General features: G+C 39.4%; 1 protein-coding gene across 2 annotated transcripts in view; it reads right to left on the bottom strand.

The window, feature by feature from the left end:
* BCAS3 (BCAS3, microtubule associated cell migration factor) overlaps window positions 1–25,455 on the bottom strand; it is a 447,594-nt gene that overhangs the window by 419,200 nt on the left and 2,939 nt on the right. For both annotated transcript variants that reach the window (XM_025210099.1, XM_025210105.1), the window contains exons 3-6: window positions 23,892–23,946; window positions 21,396–21,471; window positions 19,338–19,444; window positions 7,741–7,822 (exon numbers count right to left, since the gene is read on the bottom strand). In XM_025210099.1, the coding sequence (XP_025065884.1) occupies window positions 7,741–7,822; window positions 19,338–19,444; window positions 21,396–21,471; window positions 23,892–23,946 (320 nt within the window). The remainder of the gene's footprint in view (window positions 1–7,740; window positions 7,823–19,337; window positions 19,445–21,395; window positions 21,472–23,891; window positions 23,947–25,455) is intronic.

Genomic DNA, 25,455 nt, shown 5'->3' on the forward strand with positions numbered 1-25,455 from the left:
CATTTTAACTCCCCAGAATCCAAAACAAAGATTTTTGAAGACTGGTTTAAAAAGTACAGAGGAGGGAAGTGATTAAGGCAAGAGTAAATTTTGGAAGACTGAATCAAAAGACCATTAATCTATGCTGCATCAAGAGCATGAATAATCAGGCTAATGTGCTAAATAGAGCCATTATGCGGAGGGAAAAGTCTCATACAGAGCAACTTCACAAAGCCACAAACTTTAGTTGCAGCAAATGAAGGGGTGGGGTGGGGTGAGGTGGGGAAGCGAACGCTCCTGGATTTCTGTTTCCAATTCTCTCTCTCTAACTCTAGCTACAACCGTGTTACCACCTGTTGTTTCCATTTCACCGAGACGCACAGCTCAATTTAAACTGGCGCAGTCCTAGTGCTGACATGCTATACACCGGGGTGCTCAACCCGCAGCCTGCAGAGCTCCCCCAAGTCTGGAAATTTAGCAATGGGGGAGCGGTCTGCCCTGCCACCAAGTTTTCAAGGCTGGACTGGGCCCCATTCCAACACACCTGCATTGGCCCCCTAGCTCTACACAGCTGGATTGGGCCCAGCCTGGCCGTTTCCACGTGGGTGCAGATGGGATGGGCCCATGGATGGGATCCACCCTCCAGACCAACCTGGTACTACTCATACAGCCCATGGGCCAAAAAGGCTGGTCACCACAGCTTTATACCGACCACTTACAGTTTCCCCTCTTACTCGTGAAGTCAGACCAATTTGTTTTCAAATAGTCTCTTATCTGGAGAGACAAAGAGAAACCCAGAACTGCAAAGTCAGGTACCATTACACACATGGAATAAGCACTATATTCAATCAGCACACCAGGATTAGCATAGCAAGGAGGTGGGTGGGTTAAGAAACTATGCCAACCAGATGGCTCAGTCGACAATACAGTGTGCAGTCATGCAAAATGCCGAAGCTTAGGAATCTGATATTGAAGACTGACAGCATCCAAAAAGAGATGTCCTCATCTTCCAAGTATTAGCCATCAGCTCTCTCTCATCCCTTAAGCCTGAAAATTAGTTATAAAAATAAAATTTCAAATCTCCCCCAAAATGCCATCTCACAGCCACGCATGTTATTGAATACTGAGCAGATTTAATTGGGACAGGAGATGAAGCGGTTTCCTATTTATTTCTTAGGCCTATTTAAAAAAAAACAAACAAACTTGGGAGGTTTATTGTTTAATTAAATAAATAATAGAGCTTGCATGATTTAAAAGTAAAGAATTTTTTTCTCCAAGTAAAAAAAAAACAGTTGGCTACTCCTTCAGATATAATCACTGCGTATTACCCATTTTGGCTGCCGGGTTGTTGAAGGAAAGGGAACAGAGAAAATACCTAAAGTAAAAGTTAAGCTAATTTCATTTGGGACAATTTATATTCATATTAAACTTCACTGTTTGATAATGCAAGACCACATAGACACCAAGCCTACTATAATCAGGTGGAGAGAGGACAGGGCATGTTTAAATACTACACCCAATCCTACTGTATTAGAGTATCTGCAATCAATCTTTCTGATCTCAGATCCTATTTACAAACACTTCCCTTTCATTCTGGGCTAGCTGTAATTTCTATCATCATCTTCCGCATTAGACTGGGCCTGTATCTGCCTCTGTTTTGGGGCAGTGCCTAGCACGTGCTCTAAAAACTCTTCCAGCTCATCATATACCATACACTGACTTCCAATTCACTTCCATCTCAAGTTTGATGGTACTGTCCACTGGTTTCCACCTCTCCCACCATGTCCTGTAATGATGTCTGTGCTTGTTTATTTATCATGCATCTGTCTGAAAGATAAAACTGAAGAAAGCCAGAGACAGAAGTTTGCAAAAGCTGATCCTTGCCCTGAAAATATGCTCCTGGGAGCAACAGGTTTAATAAGCTTGAGCTGCATCACATTGAGAGCAAGAGAAGACAACTTTGCCCAGACTTTCCACTAAATACAGTCTGAGATCCCGGGTCCGTCTCTGTCCTTAAGGTTAAAATGCTTAGTGCTGTAAATTTACAGCAAGTGTCTCTGTTTCGGAAAGTGTCATTTACTCAAAACTTAACACACATTCCAAGGGCAGAGAAACGATTTAAACACATAGGCAACAACTATTTTCCCCCTAACCTGTCAATATTCATTTTTATCTTCTGTTTTGCTATGTTTATGCAATAAGAATGGAGAAAAGCTCCCATGTACTCCAAGTCAGGGTCTTTATTTTGTGCTACTAGTCCGATTCAGAAACCAGGCTTTGACCAGCAAGGTCCCGGCTTGCTTCTTTTCCAGCAAAGACAACAGTTTCCCTGCTTTAAAAAAGATTTACACCCCAATTTTGGGAGGGAAAGGGATGTGCTGTATATGAAAAGCTATGGTATGTGACTTCTTAAAATACCCATCAGAAGTGTGAAGCTACCAAAACAAAACTGATTTGAAGCTGTGGGATTGTTCTGCTCCTCAAACAGAAAATTTAAAGACGCACAAGAGCACATGTTGCCACGTAACTTGTAAAATCAGATTTGATAAGGTCTCCTTTGCAAGGAGCCTGCATAGAATATTCTTTTAAAACAGTACTTTATTATGCTGTGAAGAACATGATGCAGCAGGGAATCCAATATCAAAGCGTTACAGTACTTTAACAAAATAGTGGACAAACTATTAAGTTGTGTTTCTGAAAAGTCAGTGAGGTAAAACTATGATCTTTTCCTTTCACACCTGGGAATGGAGCTGCTTATCCCAGCTAAAATCTATTCCTAGGAACGTGCCAAATCCATCCACCAAGAGCCCCATACTCAACAATTCCCTTTTTTACAGCTTTACAGTAAAATAGTGTTTGAGCATTATTGATGGTAATCAGCTTCTCTTTTACAAATCCCTTTTATTTTGTACAGAATCATTAAAGCTCATGTGTTGGTTATCTAAGGCCTCTTATTACAGCTTTACTTTTATCTGATTCCAGATATTGGTCAATAATACATTCATGAACTTTTAAATCAAAGATTTACTTTATACCAAGTCATGTCAAAAGAGACTAAAACATGTTTTTAAAAGGTTCGACTTAATTTAATATGAGCTAATTTGAATAGTTTTCTGATGTGGCAACTCTCATTGTTAAATGCTAAATATAAGCAGTTTAGAGAGAAAGAACAACTGCCCGATGGAATTCATAAGCAGTGTAGCTTACTCGGTCTGAACAACACAAAGCACTTCTCTACCATCCGGGAAGAAAAATAAAACAGAAACAAATTTGTTGGTATTTTAAACTCCTACTTCACTTCAGTTCCATTTACACTTCTCTCCTTTATTTACAGAGAGATCTAACAGCTCCCTATTTCATGACACAGATCAAGTCAAACAGCCATAAACTGTCAGCTATTTACAAAGCAGATATTGTTCCCACAAAGAAAAAATGGTGCCTATTTGTTTTCTTCTGTACTCCTTGGGGGACGGGGGCTCTGCTACGGGGGGAAAAAAAATCCTATTACATTCTAGCAGCAAGTTGCTTCTGATATTTAACAAAAATAGCATGTGCTATATTATTAAATAAATGTAGGATATACTGAAACCTCACCCCTGTTTAGAGCCATGCAAAGTCAAGCAGTTTAAGAGTTTTGATGCACAGCTCTTAATGCAGTAAAGCCGGGGGCTCTTAAGTCAGGTACAACTTCACCACTTAATTCCAGACTGCCCACAAAAGTAACTAAGTCCCCAAACGGTGTCCACTAAGCCCTTAATTTGCTCAAACATTTCTTTGTTAACAATTCCCTGTAGTTCTCAAGCATGCTCTTATTTCAAGAAATTTTCTTAAGATATATTCCCCAATAAAGTGACAATTTCATATTCATGCAGAGGTAATGCATGTCAGCCAGAGAACCTCAAAATATTTAGCTATGTGAAGAGTTTGCTTTCTTCATCACTGGTGAATGAAAAGGGCAGCCATTTTAAATTAGAATAGCTGCTCACCGCGATATAGAAGAGAACAGGCTTCTCCAGTTTGGGGTAAGCAAGATATTGCCCAATTTGAAACAGAGCCAGAATATCAAGAGACTCTCTCTCCGTGCTCATAAAAAATTAAAAGACAGAGAGAAAAAAATATCACTGCTAAGTGGCAAACTGTCAGCATCTTAATTTTGGAAGTTCAAAGACTAGACTTCCTAAATTACAGCAAGTTCCTAAGTTTTAAAGACAACAGAGAGCATCTGATGTTGTGGCAAATCCATCTCATTCTTGCTGCTATATCAAGATAAAAAGTCCCGGATCTCTTCTGGGAGCACAGTACTTACAAAGTACTGGAGATGATTGTAAGCAAATGTGAACTGGCCCACTTCTTGGAAATTGTTTGCGTTTGGGTTGAACAGTCCCAATTTTTTAAAGGATTTGCTTGTTTACGCATAGTTGCTTAAATTTTGCAGCAAACTCTTCCAGGGGGTTACTCAGAATTTCTGAAACAATATAGCTGAGTAAACTAGACAGCTGGTGTCAGGACTTGATAAAACCACATTTAAAGTAGTCTGCAAGAGAGGAGGTGGCTATTTGTACATTACAGGACATGATAGAAACCCAACCACTGAAAAGGTCAATTTGTTTGAAAAAAGTTTACATAAAATAAGCAAAAAGAGGAACAAATTAAAAGCTAGCGCCACTCCAACTAGAAAGAACTAAAGAACTCTTATTTCTGCTTACTTTTCTGATCAGAATGGAAAGGAAACTTGTGTTTTAGTATCAGAAAAAGCTGCAACAGCTGATACTTTAAGAGTGTGTGGGTGGGCTGTTAATAATATTACAAGTTTTAGAAAATACTTAGCATTTTCCCAAAAGCAAAATAAAAAAAAAATACAACCAAAAACAGTCCATCTTTGACAAACCCACTTGCTTTTGAGAAGGCAAATTCTCCCCCTTGGATAAAATGTAATCTCTAGTATTTACACAGCACCATTTTTGTAAGTCGCTTCCTCATTTAAATTAGATCTGATTTCTAGCACCACCTCTTGAAAAGATGACAAAGAAAACAAACCTTTTAGTCATCCCAAGAATTTGAAAGTTTGAAAGGTAAGAAGGACCTCACATTGAGAGTAAACCCTCCAATGCATCTCACCATAAGAGACAAGGTTCTTTGGGTGAATATGATATCTTTTCTTAGACCAACTTAAATAGTTGGAAAAAATTTTTTAGCAAGCTTTCAGGTTTAAAAACCCTTTGGCAGGCTGAGGAAGTCTCTGCAGTTGGTGTGTGCTCTTCCTGGCATTTCTAACCCTAGTAGTAGTGATCACCTTGCTAAGGGAAAAAAACAAATCCAAAAAACCAAAAAAAGATAATTGGGTAAAGGTCAAGATACTTAATCTAGAATCCAGTTGTGAAATCATTGCCACAATGAACACAAGAGCCACTGTGATCTAAAAAATATTTCACCATCTTTTGGCTCTTAAAAACTGAAGGTCTTGGGCATGAGATTTTTAAACACAAAGCCCTGTCTGCCTAATTTAGGCCTTCAAAAATCAAAAGGCAATTATCCCCAAGAGCGGGAGTTAGCTGCAATGGCCTTGACCCAAATTTTCCCTCCCCTCCACCGTTGCACAGCATTCCATCTGCTCCTTTTCAGCATGATGGATGAAGTTTATCACATGCCTTGAAATCTACTCAAAATGTAACATCATTCTACAGTTTGTATATTAATAGGAATGTGTTAGCATTAGAGCAGTAAGTGGTATCACTTACAATCTTGCCAGGAAGATACACCTTAAAAAGTTGTGTGGAGTGTTTAAAAAAAAAAAAAAAAAAAAAAAAAACCGACATGGGGAAAAGACCTGCATCATGTTTCATTAAGCTCTGTATTGTCAAGGACGTCTCCACTGGAAAACTGCGTTAGGCAAGAGAAAGGGACAGTGTGTGGAAAGCAACTAAAAACAGATCTGAGAATAGACATGGCCAGCCTTTTGCTTACATCAAGACCCAATATGACTTGGTTACGGGAGCATTGAGCTTTCAGAGATAAAAGGTGATGGTCTTTACTACATGGCCTAGAGACATTACCGTACAGTAGGTGAGTCACTCAGAAGTTTACAAAGAACACTCTTTATTTATTTTTTTTAAATTAAGATTGAAGAAAATCTTTAATACTAATCTTCATTAAAGAACCAGTCTGTGCGAGACAAAGTGTTACAGGCGCCAAAGAGCAACAAGTCTAAAAATAGTATTAAGCCCCTCCCCTATAATAGGAAGAATATGTAGAATCACATCCCAACAGCGGGGTCAAAGTAGAAGAGTCTCTAGAGTGATCCAATTTTAGTATATATATTCTCACTTTCTTTCATCATGAACTACAGACCTAATAGGCAACTGTCAATCCTATAGCTCATGGTAAGACGTCTAGTTAAGGGCCTGATGAATCCACTTGTACGGGGTCCTGAGACCATCACACCAAGACCTTTGATGCGTATGCCCAGGCAAGACTATGGAGGAGTGGAGGGCTGCCCAAGACCTACCATCTCCTCTTTACACCACCGGAGACAGAGTCCAAAGGCCAGACAAGCCTAGACATTCAGTGCCTCGATGGTTGTAGCTTCTGCCAGAGAGAAACGCATCAGAGCTGCTCCTGACTGCTGAACGTCTCTGCAAGGGTGCGTTTCTTTTAGGGTGACATCCTTTAGCGTTTCTACAGCCAAAGAGGCCCCATAAGACAATGGGGGCTAGGGTTTTGAGGTGCCTTATGCTTACCTTACTCTGGAGGTTGCAATGTTGTAGCAATTTATAGGAGCCACCCTGCTCCCAGAGCAGCCCCACTATGTTGCTGCCAGACCCTCCCGTCAGAAGCAGTTTACAGTCATACCCAGGACCAATAAACTAGAGAACATTTCACGTAAAAAACCCCAAAAACAGGGAGTTCAAAACAGATGCATTTCAAGATTCAGTGGAGGGTTAAAGAACCAAAATTGTTAGAAAAAGGGAAGGTAACTTGCAGCCTCCAAGCTCTCACCTGGCCACAACCTGCCCCACTGCTGCAACTGCAACAGCAGCCAGACTCTCCAGGCTCCCCACCCTCCTTTGGCTGCTGCTTCCTGTCCTACCCAAGGGACAGGGCAGGCAGACCAAGGTGAGTCTGGGCCACGTGACAGGAGGGGATTTCGGCTGTATGGAGAGTGTGGGGGAAAGCAATCACACCTGCATGGAGCAGCAGCGGAGGAGGGCAGCCCAATGCAGCAGGGCTGGGGAGTGCCCACAAGGCACACGTTGCAGTGGAAGGCAGGGGGGAGACACCTGGGGAGGAGGCAGGAGCAAAAAAATCATCATCATCACCACCACACTTGTGCACCTACATGGTGCAGCAGTGTAGGGGTGGGCGCCCACACGGGCACAGGGAACAGCAGGGGAGAGCATCCACACTACGCATAGCCCTGTGCTCACAAGCCTGGTGCAACCCGTGTAGCATGGGGCCCCTGCTGGGAGTGGCCCTGGGGCTTATAAAAGTTAGACAGACCTGCATTGGATAAACACTACTGCGTACCTCTAGTACCCATTAAAAGTGAACAAAAGTATTTTGATAAACTCTTTAAAAAGCCAACAGTTATCTTGGGAACTGCATGTCATGGCTCCATATACATGTAAACAAGCTACAATGCAATGGCAATTTAGTTGCCATTTTTCAGAAACCGTGTTAAAGTCTACACATCCCAGCTTGAAAGGTTCCCTCCCCATCTTCCCATTCAGTCGGTATCACATTGTGTCATAATGATGTACTTACTGATTTGCGGGGCTGGCAGAATTCGTGCAGCTCGAACCGGACCATGACGGACAGAAAAGAGCTCTTGTGCTTCACCGCTGATCTGCACAAATGGTGCAAGGAAGATTACATTTAGTAAGCCAAAGCAAAAAAACCTCTCTCCACCCCCAATTCCTTCACTTTGCCCTCCCCTCCCACAAAGCCCAAACCCCAAAGCAAAGTGGGCTCAGGTGCGACTCCTCCAGAGTCTTGTACAGTGCTATAACACCGTAACAGGATGTTCCTGTTGCCCCGATTAAGAGTTGGTAAAACCCTGCAGCAATCTGAAGGTTAGCTGCTAATTTCCGGAGCAGGTGTAATTCTTTAATTTCCTCCCTGAATGTGACTGAGGTGTATCTAAGATTAACAGGTCCTTAGGGAAGGAATTCAAAGGAGATCATTTTAGACAAGGGTTCAATCCAGTGTCACTTTGGAACTCCTTGTTTTTCCGGGTTTTTTGTGTTTTGTTTTTTTTTAAATAAGCCAACGTCAAGGAGGGAAAGACATTTTGACTCGACTGCCTCATCTGCATGAGTCTCTTTCACCAATTCATCTTATTCAGTTAACATAAAAAACAACACACTCCAAATATACTGATTAAACTAGTGCAAACTTAGCAATTTCAGTTTATACAAGACATACAGGGAGTGAGCTAAAATGCAGAGGATATTCTTTTCTCTGTTACCAATGTTGACCCAAAAGTGTCACAGAGAAGACTATTTACAAATCTTTAAAAACAGCGACCAAGTACTTTAAACAGAAGTCCTCTGCCTTTAGAAAGTCAGTGTCTTCCGCCTGGCTACACAAGGTATAAAAGCACTATGTAACATCCATAAATAGCATGTACTGCACAAAAAAGCAAGTCTTCAACTTGCCTACTGATGGATTTTGAACTAAAACGCTAGAAATTCCAGAACAGTTTATTCTACAGTGTGTATGCCATAGTAAATGGAAAACTATCTAGGATTGAGAGAGACAAATACTGGCTTTTAAAGTCAAAGTATCTGAAAATAAGTGCACCATATATTCCATGGGTATGAAAACTATGTTTCAGAGTCAAACTAATTAAATTTGTCATTAATGGAAGCCCTGAAGAGATTAAAATCATAAGTAGTTAAGAAGAATTTCTAGACTTCCTATAACTGGTCAGTCAGAATATATTTTCATAACTGATTGGTAATGGATCAAATATGGAATGTCAAACTTCAGGAAAATGGCAAACATGAAACTAATGCCCCAAACCAAGAACTTAAATACACAGTGAGGCTAAAAAAGTTAACAAACATCTTGACATATTATTTTGGAAAATAAGCCAAATAAACATCTTAAACTATGTATAGTATGAAATTAAGACCTTTAAAAATTTGTAAATATTACACTACAAACCAAACATAACCTTTTAAAATGCCTTCTCTACAATTACTTTCTCCAGCTTAGTTCACAAATTAGATAAAATAAAAATGCAACTATTTGAACAAACCACGAATATGGCATCTCAGACCCCACCCCCTTACTGCAAATCCTTATCTATCCATCTTACAATTTATTACCATTCTTATGAGTAACTCATGCAAAATTCCAGCTTATCGTCTTGAAGGATCTGTCTTTTATGAAAGCCATGTGCAAGTACCAGACTTAGTACAGAACACTTCTTAAGAAGTAAACACAATACATTTAACGCTCCTATTCCAAATTCCTACTGTATGTCTTCATAAAACCAGAAACAACCTGCAGGGCTCAGCAAGGAAATTTAGGGAAATACTGATCTTTAAATGTCTTTGCAGAGACAAAGTGCTCCCTTCCATTCTCACGCTGATATGAATCGGGAACAGCTCCAGTCAAATGATTAGAAATACTCCCCGATTCATACAGATGTAAAACTAAATGTGAACAAGACAAGGATCAGACCCTTAGTCTACCCTACTCTAATTTTATTAAATAATTCACATCAAAGATTCTGCTTTGCAATTTATTAGCAGTGCTACATGACATTTTAAGATCACTTTACAAAAAGACATGGAAACACTAATTTTTATTTGATAGCAGTCATTTTCCAACAGAACAACAAGTGGTCCCCACCTTCTACTTGCAAACCAAGTCATGTGTCGACCAAAACAACTGGATAATATTGAGAAGCCTAATGGATGAAGTCCGCTTTCTTCCTAGATTTAGTCGACTTCCTTGAAAACAGCACATGGGTTTGGGACAGGGAAGCAGTGAGAAAAGTGAACAAGTGGTTGAACCAAGAGGAAAGATGAACATAGGAGAAAGTAGCAGGTATTTACATGGAGAGTGTGGTTAGGCAACAAGCTTGTTGAGAAGAAAAAAAAAAAAGAGGGAGACAGACATGTGTGTAGACAGGAACAGATTTCCTATTTGTGGAAACATAGCAGTTCTCTAAAAACGGGAAACAAAATGGGAAGGCATAAGATTTCAAAACTATTATCATTGGCATTTAAGGTTTTTTCCCTCCCCAAAAAACATGAAAAAAAGTGTTTCATGTGTGTGCACATCAATGGCTGCAAGTGAAAACAAAAGGGGAAAAAGAACTAACAGAACAAAAGTACGGAAGAAGTGATTCATATATAATAATACAACCCGATTCCATCACCTCGCACTACTTTTTAAGCATGCCAACACATCAGCTCCAGCTCCAAGCTACTTCAAATAAAGTAAGAGTTTTAACAGTCAAAACCAGTAAGAAAGCCAAACATACTCAAAGTTTCTGCTCTAAAATATACTTAGTTCTGGAAAACATACTTATTTGGCCTGGGATACTAAGATGTGGTAAAGCTTTCAAAGAAATCTAACACAATTAGGCATCCAAATCCAATTGAAAATTATTGGTCGCTTGATACCTAACTCCCCATGGCACCTTTGAAAAGCCCAGCCCAAATTACTTATGGATAGATAATTAATTCCCAGCACCCACGGGAGATATTATCCCCATTTTACAAATAGGGGTAATTAAGGTAGAAGAGAAATTAAATGAAATACTTAGAGATACCAAGTCAGTCAGAAAAAAAGAGAAACTGCCGGCTCCCAACCCTGTTCTCAAACCACTAAAGCATATCTTTTTCTTCTGGCTTAAGACAAAATTTACTCAAATAAGGAAAACTTTTAAGAAGCTTACACGCCTACATCTGCAGTGTCACCGTACTAGGATGTCTATACTTTACTATGCAGCGCGTTGTGTGTTGCTCAACTTATTTGGCGAGATTAGAAAAAAAAATAGTGACAGACTGTAAAGTGTTCTCCTATGCTTCTGTAGATTTTATAATGAAACTATAATTGTATCAAGTTATTTGAAATGAATGCTCTCTAGAAATCTACAGAAAGTCAATGTATGTCAGCAAAATAAGGAACAGCTACAATGACAACACTAGTGAAGTCTCCTTAGTTCCTATAGAGCATTTTTTTTATCCAAACATTTCAGAAGTGCTTTACAAAAAAAAGAAGCCGTAATAATACAAAGTGAAAGACTTATAGTGTACTAAAGATCCTGGTTGCTCCTTAGGTGGGCTTGGAGGAGAAACATCTCTGGGTGCATACACACATACTAACTTTGACAGTTAAGCTGACTTAACTGTCAGAGTGTACATACTTAAATGTCAACTTAAATGTGGCACAAGATAATACACGTGCAAGGTGTATTATCTTGAGTCACATTACTTAAGTTGATTTAGCTCACAAGGTGGCTGCCACCATGTCAAGGACCTGTATGTGTGTATGCTCTGATGTGGCTTAACTTGAGCCGACTTCATGAAGTCAACTTAGTTAAATTGCCTTATTTTAAGTTGACTTTGTACATGCGTATACACCTTCCTCGAGGTCTTTTTAGTTTAAATCTTTGAATGAAATTACTCAAATAGATAAGTTCTGCCCAACAGCACCTTTTCTAACTTGTGATGTACATTCATGAAAGGTCCTGAATTGACCCAACTAAAGACTCATGTTCCCAATTTATCCACAGAACAAGCAAAAAGCTTTATCATCACCCCTGCTGAGCTAACACGGCTCCTGATCTGAAAGCGCCATCTCCGGAGAAGAGATACCGTAGCTTTGTGTTCTTGCCAGTTGAGTCCTTATCTCTCTACTGACGCTGCCAACAGGAGGGGTCATTTATTCCAGTTGTAACTGGACTAGGACAAACAACCATCTTTATTATAAGCCATCTAGTCACTGAATAGCTAACCATTTTGTCACTACCAGCCTAAGGTGGGTGTGAGCTGGCAACTATAAAAAGGTGAAAGGCTCCACACCCCATTACCAGTCCCTTGAGCTTCCTAGTCTCCTGAACTTAGACAAAATATAAATAGACTTTAGGAACTGAAAACAAAGCTTATAATTCAGCAAAAAGCACCTATGGAGAAAGTTGCTTGTGGCTGCCATTTTGGATTTACTCCAGCTAAACAGCGAGTCCCTGCGGCAGCATTCAAAGTTCTTGGAAGTTTCCTTTTCCTGTTCCAAACGCCAAGAAAGCTTCCAAACAGATTTTAAGAGCCGAAAATGAAGCTTTCAAAGCAGCTTCAGGTATTCTTTCTACAAAAAGGGTGAATCCAAAGTAGCAGCTACAAGCTGGTGTGAAGGAACTTAGCAACTTCCACAGTGCAAATGGTCAAGCCACAGGTCGATGAGACTTAAATCTGCAGACCTGCCTGCAAGATAGTAAGCAAAGGCTCTATCCAACCTGAGGTCAGCTGCCCAAATGAAGACTTCATCCCTTCTCCCCCATGTGAGAAGAGATCAGGAAAATGGAGGAAACAGTTTCTTCTCCCCTTGCACATTCTGGGCTACCACTTTAAAAGCATAATTTAGTTTATGACCGCTGCTTAATTTTATGACAGAATTTTGTTGTTTGGGACATACCAGTTTGGACCCGTAACAAACAGAATAAAGAAAGATTTGTTCACGCTGTATGGAAAAAAATAATATTTTCCGACCATAGAAAATAGCTTTCACATGGTGAAAAAAAAATGTGCCAAAAATGTACGCAGACACCAAAACTGAAGATTAGAAATCGGATTCTTAAACTAAAATGCAGACATAAAATTGCAAATTGTTAGGACACAGAAACTTGACTGTCACTAACACAGAGAGAAGATGTTAGGTGAGTTATTAGGAACCCACTTTTTAATTCCAGTTATGGTTTTGACCTACGATATAATATTGTATCAAAATAAAAAATATATACATTTTCAAAGCTCCCAATCTTCATAGACATTGTGGAGCTGGCTCAAAGTAACGTGCTGCTTCTTCTGGTAAAAGTGCAGGGTTTTTTTGTTTTGTTTTTTAACATCTGCAAGTAGCTACAGGGTTGTTCATGCCTCCATGAACTATACCACAAAGCTCAGGTTAAAGAAAAAAAAACAAACTGAGTGCATCTAGCTGCGTGCGTTATTGCCGAGTAGACTACTTAGCTCTGCACTAAAGTCACCGTCTACATACGTCCCAGTATTAGGGCACAGTAAACTACTGACAGGGACAGTACTATCTTACAGCAAAATAATTAACACGTGTAGATGCTGACCACAGGCATAAACTGCACCTGATCAGCCCAGCCAGCCAGGGGCCTACTCTGCCCTGGCTCAAATTGCTGCTGTTCTGGACACACATGTAGATGCTGTTCCTGGGAACAGTTTATTCCGGCTCAAACTGCTCCAGAGTTTATTGCATGTGTAGATGCACCCACTAGTATTACGAGTTAGGGAGTGGAACCAGTATGAATTTAATTTACATTTGGTTTTAAACTTAGAAAGAAAATTAATGGTCAAGAGCAAAAAAGAGGAGAAAGTGAAATGGCTAGGAAAAAAGTCAACTTCCACTTTTTCATTTGTTAAATTAGACTATCACCATTAAATGGCAAAAAAAACCCCAAAAAACAGCTTTTTTAATTACCAAACTATTACAAAGTAACACAAACTGGGCCATTTGTTTTCTTAAAATTAAATCCCCCCCACTTACATGCTCCTCTGAACAGAATGGGATGGCCCTCCTAGGTACTGCCAGGACCAGTATGAAAAGGCAGCTATATTGAATGAATTAATTATGTTAAAATTGTAGCCACCATGGAAAAAATACAAGGATCTCAAATAAAACAAAAACACACTAGCTATGGCAGCTTGCTAATGCCTTTAGTTACAGTTCTGTCAACATTCCCATTTTAAGCGCAACATGTTTTGAGCAGTCTTAACATGCTCAGGCTGCAGACTGAATATGCATCCGTAGTATGGGACAGTGCTTCTTCACCTCTCCCATCGCTACCCAAAAGCAGACAAGTAACATATATATATGGGAAGCAGACACGGGAGGGGCACAATTATCCTTCAAGGCTGTGCATTCAGTCTTAGGCTCTATCCAAGTAGAGCTACATGAAACTCCCTTCAGACCTTACTGCTCCTCCTCCAGTCTGCCAAAGGGTCTGCTGCAGAAAGGAGGAGTCGGGTTTTTCTTTCCTCCCTTCCCCCACAGGTGTTGGATATATTATAAATCACACGAGTTTTCAGCACAAGAGACTGTGCAGGTTGTGCACATCAGACCAGAAAAAAGCACTCAAATAAGAATGTAAAATATTTGCCATATGAAAATAAGATTTAAAAAAATTAGCCTCTCCCCCAAACCTCCGAGCACAATGAAACAAGTTAGTTTTCCCCCAGAGTCTCTGGACACATATTGGAAGGATGATATAACTGGGTAATTCTCACACATTTTTCTAAGTGGCTACTGCAAGCATTTACACAGGTCTCCATGCAGGAGGTGACTGCACAGGGCCCAAGCCCGTGAGGTCGGAAGAGGCACAGAAGCAAGCGCATAATCTGTAACATACTTTCCACCTCACATGTAGGTACTTTTGCCAGAACGGACTAAACTCCAAAAGGGTTAAGAAAGCCACCATGCAGGGCTTTTGGAAGACAGCGAGGGGGGAAAGAACAGCTCTACTGTCCCCTGCATGAATACAGTAGCTAGTTTTGCTATGTTGCAATTCTTTATGCATTTATCAAGACTAATATATGTGTCAGTTTATGATGCGGAGAGAAATCAGAGACGACAATGGCATTCGGAAGTTGTCCAGATATGCCTCCGCCTCACCGGTCTTCATCCATTGGCCGTTACCGATCATAAGACACAATACTGCAGACTGTTGGAAACAGCAGCACTGTGCTGCAACCATATAAATTTGTTTAATTATATATTACCGTGTGCTGCTACAATACAGTCTCCTTTGTCAGTCAAGTTCCTGATTTCTTAAAGCCCAATAGCTCTCTTATAACTGAAATATGAATGGCTAAATCGATGTCGTCATTGTCTACTGTTCCTTCGTACAGTAATAATAATAAAAATCAGCAGCCGCAAAACCAGCCAACATGCATTTCTTTGACTAGGAACACCTAGAACAGCCACTGGGAAACCACATTAGGCAGAAACCAATTCCAAGTGTTTTCTGGTTCCAACACCGTGTACAAAGTGTGAGCAAAGGAAAAACAAATTCCCAAACCGGCACAAAAACACACTACACAGTAATTAAGTAGGACCTTCTAGTCAGACTTCTGTATGCGCCAGTGTTTCTTCCCGCTTCTAGGGGCGTATTTTAAGAACACTTTTAACCTTTCCACCCCTCTTTCAAAGTAAAGATCAAAGAAAAAAGTAGTTTCGATAGACACCTTCCACTTATGCAACACAGATTTAGACACCGCACTTCAAAACCCCAGCCGTTACTTCAGCATCCAGCAGTCCAAACATTATTTCAGTCCTTTGAAGCGGCTCTAATGGTATCTTCCATTTGCAAGTAACACTTCCCTAGTCAAAGATCTTACTCCGAGGAGATGTTAATGTAAAAGCACTCAGACTGCAGAGAGAGACGCACTCCTGGAGGCAGACTGCAAAGGTGTTTAGAAGTCAATGTAACACCATTATGGAGAGTGTCAGCTTAGTAGCTGTCATAAACACTTCATAATCACTCAGACACAAACTGGACTGCCTGCGGCACATTATTTTATTAAGTGCTGAATAGGAGTCCAATTGAATGAGGAAAGAAAGCACAATGCCGCAGATGACAGCCTGCATGTGTGGCTTTTCACGCAAACACTGAGACTGTTGCTTTTTTAAACTGAAAGCCCTTGTAAATATTAAAAATCTGAGACCTCTCTTAACAGAGATAACATCACCCAATTATAAACTAGAGACTCAATATGATGATATAGAAAAAGAGATAAGCATATTTTGTTCCAAAACACACACACACACACACACACACACACACACACACACACACACACATGCTGTTGCTAAGTAAAATGCATATATTTATATAGAAGGTCAATCAGACACGTCATTGCAAGCTCTCTTCTACCCCCTAAAAACCAAAACAAAAATCTTAAGAAAAGGGAAAGTTAGATTTGACTATGCCTAGACTTTTTAGAGGTCTTAGTTATAAAACCCTGACACCCAACAAAAATTAAGGTTAGGACAAACAAAAAGCAAACTGGGAAGTCAAACTAGGATATACATGCACACAATGTTGCTCATCATCTGTAGTAGGGCCGCTGCCTTAGATCTTGCAAACTCTATGTAAGAAGACTTAAAAAGAAGTGCCGTGGAACAGAGCTGACAGTCTTTCCTCACTCCTTCAGTGCAAACTTAATTGCAGTCAGGGATACCTCCGACACTGGGCCAGTTGGGGGCAGATATAATACCAGAATTAATTAAATTCCCCTGGTCCAGTTTTGCTTGTGTACACTGCTTTAAAAATTAGTAATCGTACAAACTCAAGAACTGAAACCAAAGAAGCCATCCAGGACTCCTCCTTTATAAAGCATTTATAAACATCCCAAAATGCTATAAATGTGCTTGGAAGAAATCAGTCAAGAAAGGCTTGGGTCTGACAAACTATGGTTTCAAGTATCCACATGGTATCACCTCCTTTCAAATGAATGAGAAACATGAATAATCATTTTCTACATTTTCTCCAAAAATACTTCCCTCTTTTCGAGTGGCCTCAAATCTTGATGGACATCTGATACCCTAAGTGCTGCATATCTCCTGACATCTATCCAAGCTACGACAACTCACGTTGTCAAGACACACGTATCAAATGCCACCTAAAGATAACCATCTCAATCTCATCAAGAATCTGCTCCAAAGATTCACTTGTCTGAATCTCTGCTTTATTTCAGAGCCTCGATTTCATGGTTTGTTACAACACTTCACGGTGTTTGAGCGCATGTGTTAGTTCAATACCCCATGCCCTTCAAAGTGACTGACCTAAATGAGTGGCACCAAATCCTCAGAAAACCCTTTAACTCTTCCATAAAATGCCACTGTGAGCATATCAACTTTGACACAAACGTTCTCCAGCATTCAGACAGTTGTTTATGGGCTAGTGAGAAGCATCGGCATGGAAAAATAGACAATACTAGCAGGTATTTGGGACTTCAATTCCATTTTTCTTATATGCTGTCAAATGCAAAAAAAAGCAAGATATTTAGTACTGAAACACAAGGACATGGCAAGGGTGCTGGGGAGAATGCTGATGGACTGGCGTGGAGCTTCTTTTGCTGACAGAGGTGACAAAGTGGTGAATATGGTACTCTGTGACATAACTATGTTACCTTCAGGCAGAGTCCCATTCCCCTAAAAGGAGGAAAATTGAGTTTGCCAAGACATTCTTATTCCACTCCTCTGACAAAAAAGACAAAAAAAAAAGGTCCCATCTCATGGAAACCTCCCCCGAGAACAAGGATACAAAAGGCTTCCACCAAGGAGACTTCTTTACATGACCGCAGACAGTCATTTGAGAGGGATGCAAGGAACTCTCACCTCAGCCTGAAAGTAATGCCTTGCTGCATCCCCCAAGAACCAGCTACTCTGATCGAGACAAACTAACTCAGGGGTTCCCAAAGATTTTATGCCGCGGCCCAGCAAACCGCAGCCCAGAAGTGGCTGCAGACCGGCAAACCATATCAACTGGTCATAACAAATCTACAAAACTATGCAAAATAGGTGTCTACTTCTGCCCACCTTCAAGGAAACCCTTTTCCATTTTGAAAAGATCAAATTTGAGCATGTTCAGACAAATTGAAGAAATGTCACTAACCTCGATCTGAGTAATTATTATGCATCCTAACCACTTTTTATTGGAAGTTCTGTTAGAATTTCAGTTACTGCTGCAGCTGTAATACTCTATTTCTTAGCTCGATATCTTAGTGACACCTAATGTTTGGTTTCTGTAGTACACTTTGAAGATAGGCGTAATGATTTCTAACTGCTAACTTTGGTATAGAAATGTAAAAATATTTCATGTTTAAGAAGTTAACTGCATACAAAACTGATTATGCATTGTTTGGATTTTTTTTAGTGACAATTATTTCAAGAGACTAAAGGAAATGTAAAAAAAACCCCTTTATTTTGCTACAACATTACATGAAAAAACAAACAAACCTTTCAAAACAAAAATAAAACAGCATTGAAAACTCCCTCTGCTACCTCCAAAATATCATCTTGAATACTAGAAATCCTCAGTAAGTCCTCAGGAAATGCAAGTAGAAATACCAGTTCTCAAACTCTACATGAAGTTTTACACAGTGTATTAGGGTCTAATCAAATTGCTGGCTTTTGGTTTTCATTTTTGTTTCCTCCTCAGAGAAAAAAGGGTACATATTCCAGTTTTCTCCTCTTGTAATACTAAAGTGCTAGTCTTAAACACAGGTCTCAATAAGGTATGCAATATGCCTTTACAAAGAGCAAAAGGAAAAAAAAATCCACCGTGTTTTCTTAAGTGTAGCTTGGCTTGATAAACCTATCCTCTTCTATACCAATGAATAAATGTAAAACAAGAACCTTTTTATAGAAACTCCTTGCGTTACATGCAGAGGAGGAGAAATTTCATCCTCACTAGGTTTTTTCTCAAGTACAAGGTGTTGTACACACTGGTTTTTATGAGTTAAGAATTTTATCACATACTGTATTAAACGTCCTCCTAAAGTTCAAGAAATTTGGGGAAAATTCCCCAAATTGAGTCCATGTGCTCGTAACTATTCTGGAACACAAACTGCGTGGTACATTTGACAGAATAAAATCAAACCCATATGCGCATATAGACTTTAATAAAATTAAAATTGCAAATCATGCACATGACAAACACTGCGATTGTAAAATACTGTTAGGCCTGCATTCCTAGAAAAAAGGACAAGCTTTTCACATTTTTTCCCCTAAAGAAACAAGGTTTTGCCATTGCCTCCTTCTTGTGGACCTTTTTGATTATTTCCCCATATTCGTAATACTGATTTCTCTGAAGTGTTACTGTACTCTACTCTGATCAGATTCTGGAAATGTATTTTAAAAGCAATTATCTGGGGGGGGGAAGGGGAGGGGGGAAATCAGATTTGAAGTAGCTGAATTTAAGTTTGAGGCATACCAAATATTAATCTTTTTAATATGGGTGAATGCTGAATCTTTCTAATACTGAGTAGGAAATAGTTAAAGTAGTACAACTACATTCTATTCCAAAAATTTAGATATGGTTTAACAACAGTATCTGGGTAAGTCTTAATGTCTGAAGGTGAAGTTTACGGTGTACTTACAGGTATGCTCCATATCTGCATTCCATCACTGTATCCAATCATTAGCAGCAAAGGGGGTTCATTTCCAGTACTGTGTATTTCATGAAGCTCCATATTCCTTGACGTATCTAAAGTGGGTTTGATTATCGGAGCAAAGATATCTAGTTAAAACCAATCAGTCTTAGCACAGTTACACTGTATGCCTTTTTCTAAATCCATGTTCCCATTACTACAACTAAAGGTAAAACCAAAGTGTTTCCAGCCTTTACATTCCTACGACTGAAAAAAAAAAATAGTGGGACACAGCCCTTAGACATAAGGAGTAGGCTCAGTAAACAGAATTTCAAGTGAGAGGATACAACATGTCAGTGCAGATGGAAAGATGCTGGGATATTTCCTATCCCACCTCACAAAGCCAGCTCTCACTGGCTGCCCCAAGGATTTCTGTTAGTTCTACCTTCTGTGGTTAACATGACACGGTAAAGTTAATTTTCTAGACGTAACAAGAAGTCCTTGCAATAGGCCTCTTCACATTTCATATCTACCACTCTGAAGCCAACTTTATAAGATCTGCAGAGTCTACAGTGTTCTGCTGAGATATTATTTATTAACAGAGATTACTAGTGCCTTGTGGAAGATACATTACACAAAGAAAATAGAGGGATCAAAGATGTCTTCTTTAATACGTTCTCATTTTAGAACAGAGGAAATTCATAGGGGAGAAAAACATATACTTATGTAGCACTTCTACAAATCAAAACTACTTAGAAATACCACCTAATTAATCTTCACAACATCCCCACGAGGAAGACAATTCCCATAAAAACATCATAGTGCTTGAGGAAAATATGAAGACAAGCTAAATGCAAGCCAAAATAACCAAATGTGTATAACTTTACCTGGGCCTCTCTTCATTAGAGTGTAAATCATCACTTTTTAAAAGCATGCAAAGATGAAAAATTATGGGGGGGGTGGGGGTGCAAGCAGGTTAAATAAAACTAACAGGATTAAATTGGACAAAGGTAAGTTTAGACTAGTGGTCTGACTAAATGCAAGAGATTGTCTATTAGACAGCAAAGCAGACTCTTCAAGGGAAGAGGCTAGAATACTTAAGATGGACAGTGAGGGAAAACAAAAAACAGCAGGGAACAATATGCACTGGCTAGAGCTGCAGGCAATGACTCACACAGATCAATAGGCCTTTTACCATCTCCATCTTCTGTGAATTTTAGACCCAGCAGCCTTTGTGCCATTCCAAAGGATGTAAATCATGTAACCTGTCCTACATGCCATAAAGATTCCCAACCCCAGCCCTGGGCCATGCTATTGAGTCTCATCTGGAACAAGAGCAAGTCCTGACCACTGGGACAAAAAGAGCAGACTAAAGATGCAGTCAAGAAGCAAACCTCGATGGAGTTTCAAACCATTGTGCTCCAGAAGGTTCCAGAGGATTTGGACAGCTGCCTGCAACTACATGACTAGTACAAACAAATTGACATGCACTATTAACACCCATATGAGTGCAAGATGTTTTGATTCGCTCAAGCAAATACTCATCTGACCGTTATTCATTTGACACTGAACCGACCTTACCAATCATGTTGTCTATAACCTGTCTTATTTGAAAAGAGATTACTGGGAAAGAGTGAGGCAAAACATCTTAAGTGGCTACCACAGAATATGGATTATGTCACTGCACCAGTTCACTGTGTGGGAATGAGGCTGGTGGGAGAGATCAAGTGATTTAAACTAGGAATCAACCAGTCCACTAGCTATACCCAATTCAACATTTTAATTTCAACCAATTTGAATAATGGGAGGGATCAGAGACTTCCTTTGGAATCTGCTTCCCTCACTTCTTCAAAGCCAGAGTTTGCTCATCTTCAAAAGATGTTTCAGATACACTCAGGATGTTGCCTGACAAACTCTGCCATGAACGTGCCTGTTCTTTATAAAGCTATTCTTCATGCGCAAACTTTTGTCTATATTGCAATTTTATGCTTTTGCTGGCTCAGATTGTTGTGCATAAGCCTAAGAGATACAAGAATAAAAATAAGTTGGAGAAGAAAATAGTCATACCATTTATGTCTGCATTTTCAAATCTGACCCAGACTATTTTTTCTTTTTCTTCTGTTGGTGGAGTACTGCTGTAGGCCTACAACAAAAGCAGAAAAGCTGATAAGAAAACAAAGTTTAATTGTTTTCCTTCCTCTATAAATTACATCAGGAACAGCAAGGCGAAAAAAACTCACACACACACACACACACACAACAGTATTCCAGCATATACCTTTTCTTAGATACATTTAAAATTAAGTATGCTCACCATGAAATCCTTCATTTTAAAATACAAAATATAATTCAGTTAGTCTAGCTCGTTAATGGAAAAAAAAATGACATGCAAGTCCACAGCTTTCCAGAAGCAGTGTAGATATGCTAACTGGCTTTGGATTTTTTCAGTAATATATACCATGTTCTGATTATAAGTTCACCCTGCATCTAGGCCCAGCCCACATTTTCAGGTTTGATTTTAGAGGGGGGAAAAAGTGTCTTGCCAGAATATTAGCTGATAAGTACAGAAAAAAGACTTTGAACTGCTGTTGCGCTTATGAAATCCCAAAAGAGAATCAAAAATCTAGGAGGGCTTAAAGAGTTAAATGCACTCAAAATACTAAAAACTGCACTTAACTGTATGCACAGACAGACCGCAAATATAAAAGTCAGGACTGTAGTGGGCCCATTACAGGTCAGCCCCATAAGTCAAATGTAACGCTGATGGTTCTTTTGGACGGAAAAAAGGCGACAAGACTTATAATCAGAACAATAACAGTACCTGTCTTTGTGCTAAACAGACTAAGACAAAAGTTTTAATAATCCTTGATTTTATCAGTGAAAACATATCTCTATGTGGAGCATACTCATTTTTAAATTCCTTTTTGATGCACTTAAAAACATTATAAGCAACAGTGCAAAACACAAGAGGTCTTTACTATGGAATTTTCATTATAATCATGACATTAATATACCCAACATGTTTAAGTTCGGAAATGAATACTGTATAACTCCAGCAAAGCACATCCATACTTCAGTTAAATATATTCTGCAGATACCCCTAAACGGATGCGATACAAAGAAACTCTGAAATGGAGCTTTTTGGTGCTTCTAGGCTGCACAAGTTTTACAGTTCTCAGGAGAGGCTGTGGTAGTCAGAACATGAGTTACAATGGAAAAAACATAGTTTCCAACTGAATTATTGCAAAATACTGTGCAGCATTTTGGATTTTAAATGAAAAGAACTTGTATAATCACTTTATGCATACCAGATAGACAATAATATGAACTGAAAATATAAATGAAAAAAATTAGTGGTGGTATTACTTTTCAAAACAAGGCATGTTCCATGTTTTCAAAGCAAACTGGTTTGTAAAGTTAGACACAGATTGCATCATTTTAACTACAGAAAAAGATTCTAGGGGAAAAAAACCACATACACATACACACCCTTTAACTGCAAATTTGACTATGCTTCATTTCATCATGGCTTTAAAAAATGCATTTGACAAATTACCAGTAATGAGCAGGAAACTTCTCTCAGGGAGAGGGAGAGAGTTGCCAATTTAAAAAAAAAAAAAAAAAAGAAATGGTTTCTGGAGTTGAACTCACCTTCCAGATATAAGCCAACATATTGCTGCCTTCCTGAGTCTAGAGATGAATAGCTGCAGTGTCTTTACTACTGCCCACTGCTTTTCCAGACACTAGCAGCATGAAATTACCATTCTGGTTAGTCTCCCCCTGCTACTTACAGGCCTGTGGGCACTAGGGCAGTGATCACAATCACTAATTTCAATTGTTGCTGAGGAAAGCTATGAACAGCAAAGACCAGCATCAAAGCTATTCTCCCCAAAGGACAATTCAAGAACTACAGCCTGCAGGAGAAAGCAGTGGCAAACTCATCTGGTTCCCCTCACTCACAGCAAGCTAGAGGCTGTAGGGGAATAGATTAGCAGGTTCCCCCAACCCTAAAGAATCAGGAGGTTCTAGAGCAAGTGAAGAGAGGATGGGGGGACAACAAGATTGAAACAACACATAGGATCCTAAGCACGGTCCAGAAATAGCACCTGGGTAAGTGCTCCAGTATCCGAAGGGCTGGACCCTACCAGTGTGTTCTCCATCTGCCTCACAAGTAGATCTCCTTCACTGATACATCTTTAAGTATCGGAACAGCTAAATCATCTTCCTAGTACTTCCCCCACTCCCCAAACAGACTTCAATGCATTAAGATTTTCACTTAACTAATGATTTTAGGTGCCCAACTGAAGAACCCACAAAGGGGCCTGACTTGCAGACAGCTTCAGAAGACAGTCCTCCGTTAATTGTCTAAGACCCCCTATAAGGGGTCTCAAATGGTGCACTTAAAATAAAGCATTGAAAATTACTCTTAAAAAGCCTTGGCCCTTTAAAGTTATGCATAGATTGGACCAAAAATATCACTATTTATCTTCAATAACCTTTCTGTATTGGTTATCCAATTGGCAAAGAGGTTTTTTTTGGCTTTTATGAAAGATACACATTTACCTGCGGTACAACATCTTGAAGAAATGTAACAACACTTTCCATATATGACTGTTCTCTGGAAGACAAGAAAAAGGAGTTGTTAATTATCTGGAATGTCTAAAATAGGATGTGAATACATCGCATGGACATAAACACAAGTGCATGCACCACCAAGGAAATGATGCATGTTATGTTTCAGTTTAGATTGCCTGCTAAATGCTGAATAGAACAGAAAAAAAAAAATCTTAAAAAGAATCTCTATTTTTATAAGGATACAGACTTACATTTGCACCATATGGTAGAAGCAACTTTAATTTCGGCATGTATTTTATAAATAAATTAATTGGTTTGCAGTGCCAAGACTGACATGCAAACCTCCATACTTCCCTTACAGTGTTACAGGAATATCAAGTTAACACGTAGGAGAGTATAATTAAACATGCTGGATTTTAGGCAAAGTACTGAAAAGTCTGGGACTCACTACCTTAATAAACCACCCAACCACGTAACGTAACGAAACCACAGTCTGCAAGGGGGTAATAGGGCAGCAGACTGACAAAATATAAAAGGAAGAGAAAGTTAAGTCAAAGGAGAGCTGGAGTCCTCTTCCCTCCTGACAGTTAAAGCGGGGCAAGCCTTTGGGAAATATTGCTCAGCTTTTTTCCAGTTGATTTGCTTTTTTGTTTTTCAGTGACTTTGTGGACAATAAAACAAGCCCTGAGGAAAAGGCCTTAAAAAGAATAGTGTCTGGAACATTTCTTTCCCTGGGCAAGAGGAACTACCTGCTGGCTTACATGTGCTATGTAGCATGTTGAAGTCAAATTGCTGGACCCATCTACCGTCAGCTTCCAAGATAAAACTGGCTAAGAGCAAGAGGAAGGCATTTTCAGTACAGTGCATTTAGGCCTGTAAAACTCACTGCTCCTGGCAATTCATTAGCAGCTGCAGTTAAGCAGGCGATGATGTATGCTGCAAGATAGTTTAAATGTACCGGAACAAAATGTAAGGCTTTTTTTTTTTTAAAGATTATTTTACAAGAGAGGTGAGCCAAGTATGCTGTGCAGCTAATGAGCAACAAAATAAGGCTGGTGTATATGCAAGAAATGTATATTTTCTATAAAGCATGGCAACTGATTGCTGTAGCAATACACACTGTGTTCAACTGCTGATGTAAATCTAAACAAAGACAATTAGCAATTTTCCAAGCTCTCATCCACCAAAAAGCTTTGGAAGATTCCAAATTTATGATTATTTTTGGCAGACATTCTTTACATATTAAATAAGACCTGTGTTGTTCAAACTCGGCATATGAATCACAAGAAAGAAATTGGATCACCGTTGACAGAGTTTGTAGAACTGTGTGGGAAATCCAGATTCTTCATACCAAAAAACTTAGTCACTTTCTAGTTTTTCTCCTAAAACAGAACTGTACAAATATTATGCACACACAAAGAAAAGATTACATCTTTTAAACAATGAGGCTTCCTCCAGCAAAGACAGTAGTATGGCAGAAGACATAAGTTTCTGCATACACTTGTATGCCACAGACTCTGAATCGAGACTGACAAAACTGGATTTAAAGATT

Source organism: Alligator sinensis, unplaced genomic scaffold, assembly GCF_000455745.1.
Source record: "Alligator sinensis unplaced genomic scaffold, ASM45574v1 scaffold118_1, whole genome shotgun sequence".
NCBI classification, from domain to species: Eukaryota; Metazoa; Chordata; order Crocodylia; family Alligatoridae; genus Alligator; species Alligator sinensis.